Source organism: Octodon degus, unplaced genomic scaffold (assembly GCF_000260255.1).
Source record: "Octodon degus isolate 3935 unplaced genomic scaffold, OctDeg1.0 scaffold00088, whole genome shotgun sequence".
Classification (NCBI taxonomy): Eukaryota; Metazoa; Chordata; class Mammalia; order Rodentia; family Octodontidae; genus Octodon; species Octodon degus.
Window position 1 is genome coordinate 2,010,447 of NW_004524664.1, and position 5,730 is coordinate 2,016,176.

Consider the following 5,730-nt stretch of genomic DNA (forward strand, 5'->3'; position numbering starts at 1 on the left):
GATGCAAGTTTACTGGTCTTGGTATATTCCTTATACACAATGATGTTTTAGTGGTTGACCAGGCAACAGCATAATTGCAATTGCTGAATTTGGTGGAGTGATTGTCTGATTCACCCATGATGCATATTCTCTGCTCACATTTACATGATCAGTGTGTGTGTGTGTGTGTGTGTGTGTGTGTGCACTCCGTAAGCTAGCATTTGCTGAGAAAATATAGAGACTAATTCCATGAAAACAAATCAATAAAATCCTTAAAATAACACACAGTAAAATCATGTTAAGAATTGCCTTTATTAAATGGTGAGTGCTTGTGATCCTGGAATGTAATAGAACTCCAGAACTTTCTCTAAGTATTTGACATACATATGATAACATGTCTACAGGCAGGAGAATTCACAGGAAATTCCTTTAAGATTTGGGATTGTTGTTCAAAATTGTAAAACTTTGCTCTTCTATTTCAAGTGAAGTTTAACTGTTGAGACTTCCTGCCTGAACTGAAGTTTAATCATTGTGTTTTTTTCTTTTTTCTAAACTTCACACTATTTTTTAACTTTACCTTTTTTCTCTGGTATTTTAGGTTTCGCTGCTGTATCAGCGTTCTCTGGTATTTTATTTTCCTCTGGTATATTAGTTTCCTCTTCTCTATCTTTTTTTGTCTTCCTCATTAACAAGAATAACAAGAGGAAAAACAAAAGAATAAAAAATATTAAAGGTAGTAGAAGCCAGTAATTCATGCCTTGATTCTTGGAGGGTCGAACAGGAGGAGGACCACTATCAATACTCCCTCCATTGCCTTTTTTTGTGCAATTAGGTGGGCTCCATCCATAATCACAATGACAATGATGTTTATTATTGCAGATACCTGACATATTGCAGGCCTCAGGCGAACAATCACTTGCCCAAAGTGGCATTATAACACACTTCTTTCGGATGCATATATTTCTCTCACCACATTCTGTGCCATCTTCCACATTACCAATATCAGGCTCAGTCATCCCAAAGTGATAGTCAGTACCCCAACAGCTTCTATCACTGATTTCAGCATAATGTATGGTGGAATGATTGGGCAAAGAGGGAAGTTCTTTCACATTCTCACATTGAACTCTTCCACAGAGGATGTCATTGACATGGCATCTTACATACGCCTGGCTGTTATTTCCACAATTACCAAAACGGTCACCGCGGGTGTTCATTGCTGAATAGCAAGTCTTATTTGCACTCTTGGATTCATTTCCAAAAATTTGCCTGCACTGTTCATCACGGATAATACATTTTTTTTCATAGCAGTGGCCACTGCCTGTGCAATTCATTCCATCCTGCACATACACATCTTTTGGACATTCGTGTGAAGTTCCATTGCACCACTCAGGAAGATCACATTCATCATTCTTTTCTCGACACACACTGCCAGATGGCATCAACTTACATTTTTTGCAACAAAGCCCAAAAGCACATTGAGCCCCAGATTGTAGAGTGCAGTTTGTCAGACAACATGTATCTTCTTCACAAAATTCTAAGGATCCACAGTCACACTCTTCTCCTTCTTCCACCACACCATTCCCACAGTACACTGGTGGTGGTGGAAGGAAGTTCACTGGTCTTGGCATATTCCTTATACATGATGATGTTTTTGTGGTTGACCAGACAACAGCATAACTGCAATTGCTGAATTTGGTGGAGTGATTGTCTGTTTCACCCATGATGCATATTCTCTGCTCACATTTACATGGTCGGACTTGTTCATCATGTTTCATACCCAGATTATGTCCTATCTCATGGGATATAGTATGTGCAATTGCCCCTACATTCCTATAGATGACTCTAATAACTCCACAATTATAATGATTATTACACAGAGTTCCCACATAAGCTAAGCCAAGATACCCACTTCTATACATTTGGTGTGAAAGGAGATGTCCAAGGTCATTTTTTATCCGCCTGTTAAAGTTATTTACTTTCCACCTGCGAAATTGTTCTAGGACCGTAGGCATGTCATTAGTTATATTCACAAGGTTTTCAGTATCCCAGATTTCAAGCGCAATTAGAACCAGGTGAAAACCCACTCCATTTAAAAGAAAATTTGAATGGTTAACAATGTTTATAACATCCTTTATCACATTTGTGTTATTGTTGTTATGGAAAACATATCGTTGATGGTCTACCACAAGTGCCATATCAGCAAACCACATGTGGGTCCACCAGCCCAGATATCCACTTTGCATCAGAATGTAATTATCACTCTCTTGAAGCTTCAACTTTTGTTCTATTTCTTTGTCTGATAATGCACATTTCATGAGTGGGGATTGGGTCTCTTCACTGGCCATTTTATAAACCAGATGTTCAAATGTGATAGAATCCTCTTTGGGCTTGATTTCATAAGCCATGTCATTTACATGAAGTGTTCCATGAAAACCTCCAGAACAGCTGCTAAGAGCAACTAGGGATTCCGGGTCACTCTCCACATATCCATGATAGTAGCAGTCATCTGGTATAAAAGGATGGTCCTCAAGAAGAACACCCTGGCCAGTGTAGGAGAACACAGTGAGGTGTCTGGACATCAAAAGCTTCTTGGTCTTCATGTGAACAATGTGTCTCTGGCCACCAAAGTGCATGCTATAGGACAGCCAGCCTGGAGGACTTATGCCTCTATCAGTGCCAGTGATCCTCACAGGAATCACCACTTCCGGGGTGCTGGAGTATTGGGAGTATCCAGTCTTCCATCCAGAAATGAAAAGAAACATGCTCAACCAGTGCCACAGGGGAGTGATCCTCACATGCATCAGGGCCTCACACACAGCCATCATGAGTTATGAGGGAGAGCAAAGTGGGGGTTGGGGGAGCTCCACTGGCCTGTCTTCCCCTCTGACTTGGTTGCACGCATCACTGACTTTTCATGGTCTGTCTTTTGGAAAAATCAGTGCACATAGCAGCAGAACTGAAAAAAAAATACACACATATATAAATACACAAGTACAAGAACAAATATAAGTATTTTGTCATCGCTAGGCGAGAATGCAGGAGAAAGGGCAGGGCTCGGGTTAATATGAATTAATATCTGGCTAAAGACATGACTCCATACAGTATACTAGATGTACTCTTTAGTATCAATAGAAGCAAAGAAGACGGTGTGGGTGTGCAGTTAGATGACAACTAGCCACACGTCATCAATAATTAATGAATCTAGATAAAGAGTACATGGGTTCACGGTACTGTTTTTTTTTTTTTAATCTATGTGCCAGTATGAACATTTCCACAATGCACACTTAAAACAAAACTGAGCATGTATCTTGATTTGGAGTCCTGATTATGTATCTTGATTTGATAAGGGAATCTTGATTTACATACTGATTTAAAATAAATATCAATTGTTCTTCCTTTATATTTAAAATGATAAAGTATTTAGTCATATTACTCAGGAGAGATGTGCAAGAAATCATTTATATGTTTCTTTTCTTCTTTTTTTTTTTTTTTTTTTTGGCGGAGTAGGGGATTGAACTCAGGACCTTGAGCTTGCCAGGGAAGCGCTTATTCCACTGAGCCATCTCCCTGGCCCCAAGAAATCATTTATATGTATTATTTTTTCTCATGGTCTTTAATATATATTCTGTGCAACACATCATTACTTGTCTTATATTCCTCTAGTTGTGTTAGACCGCAAAAAGTCAATGAATTATCTGTCTTTAAAAGTATTAGAATCTGTAAGGGATATCTTTATTCAGTAAAATGATAAACAATGGTAGGATTACAGGAAATTACTTGGGTTGACACTCAGAGGGGTTCATATTTGATTGTACTCATAAGATAAACAAGATTATGCTGAGTGCTATGGGCCATCCTAGATGCTTGGGAGCGTAAGGCAGAAGTTTTGGGAGACTGAGGCCAGTTTATCAACTTATTGAGATCCTGTCTTAAAATAAAGTAAAAAGAGCTGGAAATGTGGCTCAGTGATGAAATTGCCTGAAGGAAAACTAAAATACACTTAATAATGAAAAGGAAATCAATGAACCTTAAAGAGAAGAAGGATAATATTAGGAAAGATAATGCACTGAGTCAAAGGCATAGAAGTGAAATTCTGACATTTTAGAATTGTAGGGCATGAGCTCCTAAGATCAACTTTTAAATGGATTTATCTGTGTAATAAAAATATACATGTCTCATATGAAAGTACAATATAAGACATCTTAATAATACTACTATATTTTTGAAAATGAGAAATCTGGTATCAGCATGGCGCCAAACTCACAATGGTGATGTGTTGCTTCGTCCTTCAATAAAATATTAATGAAGTAGCACATTGTGCAGACACTATACTACATACTGTTGAAGCATAAGTGGAAACTATAGGACTAAATAACTTAATGATCCAGATCACTTTGAGGGTGAAAATATGCTTTAAGAATCTGTAAAATTGCATTTTATGTTTTACATATAAAGATTTAGTTTTTATTGATCTATTGAGTGTATCTTCAAGTTCTGAAAATCATTAAAATAACAAGATCACTCAAGTCACAAGATTAAGCACTGCTAAAGTAGTCGGGGAAATAACAGAGGAAAGTAAGTCTATGATGAAGGATCTGAAACATATTAAGCTAATGTCACTTGCAAGGTTTACCACCTGAAAGATGCCAGACTCAGCACCCATCACCTCTCACTCCTAGATCCAGAATCCATTTCTCCTTAATTATTAAAATTTTAATCTTGATTTCAAATTCTTTCACTGCTTATCTCTATAATTATTTTCCTGTCGCTTATGAAATCTTCCTGTCTTATAAACAACAATCTCAGGCTATGGATATAGCTCCGTGGTATAAGTGCCTGCCTGGCAAGTGCAAGGTCCTGAGTTCAATCCCTGGTACTGGAAAAAAACTTCTTTTCTCTGTTAACACTTTTTACGGAAAACTCCCATTTCCCCTTTAATTTTATGAAAGCTTGTATTTCAAAAATTTGAAGTCCAGGAGAAGAGAGAATTTTCAAGCTCAGAATTTTCGAGACTGGGATATTTGATCACGGTTTGCTTTGATTGTGAAAACTACTCTGAAACTACTAAAATAGCAGCCATTCCAGTAGGCCATTATTTACTTTTCTTATTCTTTTTAAACTCTCAATTCACCTTGCTTGCACCACAAAGAATAGGGTATCTAGTATTTTTTCTCCACCAATACTTTTATCCATACTCTCACTGAATTTGAGAATCATGTAAACAACCTATACAGCACCAGGTGCTTGGTTTGTATTGTTACAACTCATCTTCAATAATCACTAGCCATTAAACTTTAGTCATGTTCTGTATCATATTATCACCCTTGGCAACTCATATAGGAACATGTTAGTTAACCACAAATTTTATTTGTCATTAAAACTGTTCTTCAAATTTATATAGAGCTCACAAAACTCTTCTTTGTATGTTTTTCCATTTTCAGGTTCCTATCACCACGTCTGTCATCCCTGTGGCCTAGCTCTATAATTCATCAGTTCAACCACTGTGGACCCAGATGCTCCATTCTATTTAGTTTAATGTTTGGACTTGGTTTTGGTCCTCCTCCAACACTGCACAGAATGGAGGAATATACAGAAAAGAATAAGACAGCCTGACATTTAAGCCAAAAGGCTTAAATAACGAACAGATTATTAGTAACATTCCCATGTTTTTAATAATTTGTATTATATGGCCTACATTGCTACATTGTTTCTCTCTCTCTCTCTCTCTCTCTCTCTCTCTCTCTCTCTCTC

The 5,730-nt window shown here is 37.4% G+C and overlaps 1 protein-coding gene across 2 annotated transcripts in view; it reads right to left on the bottom strand.

Moving 5' to 3' along the window:
- Positions 1 to 353: 353 nt before the first annotated feature.
- LOC101571489 (disintegrin and metalloproteinase domain-containing protein 20-like) overlaps positions 354 to 5,730 on the bottom strand; it is a 7,277-nt gene continuing 1,900 nt past the window's right edge. For both annotated transcript variants that reach the window (XM_004637282.2, XM_023722026.1), the window contains exon 2: positions 354 to 2,935. In XM_004637282.2, the coding sequence (XP_004637339.2) occupies positions 540 to 2,804 (2,265 nt within the window). In that variant the 5' untranslated portion in view covers positions 2,805 to 2,935 and the 3' untranslated portion in view covers positions 354 to 539. The remainder of the gene's footprint in view (positions 2,936 to 5,730) is intronic.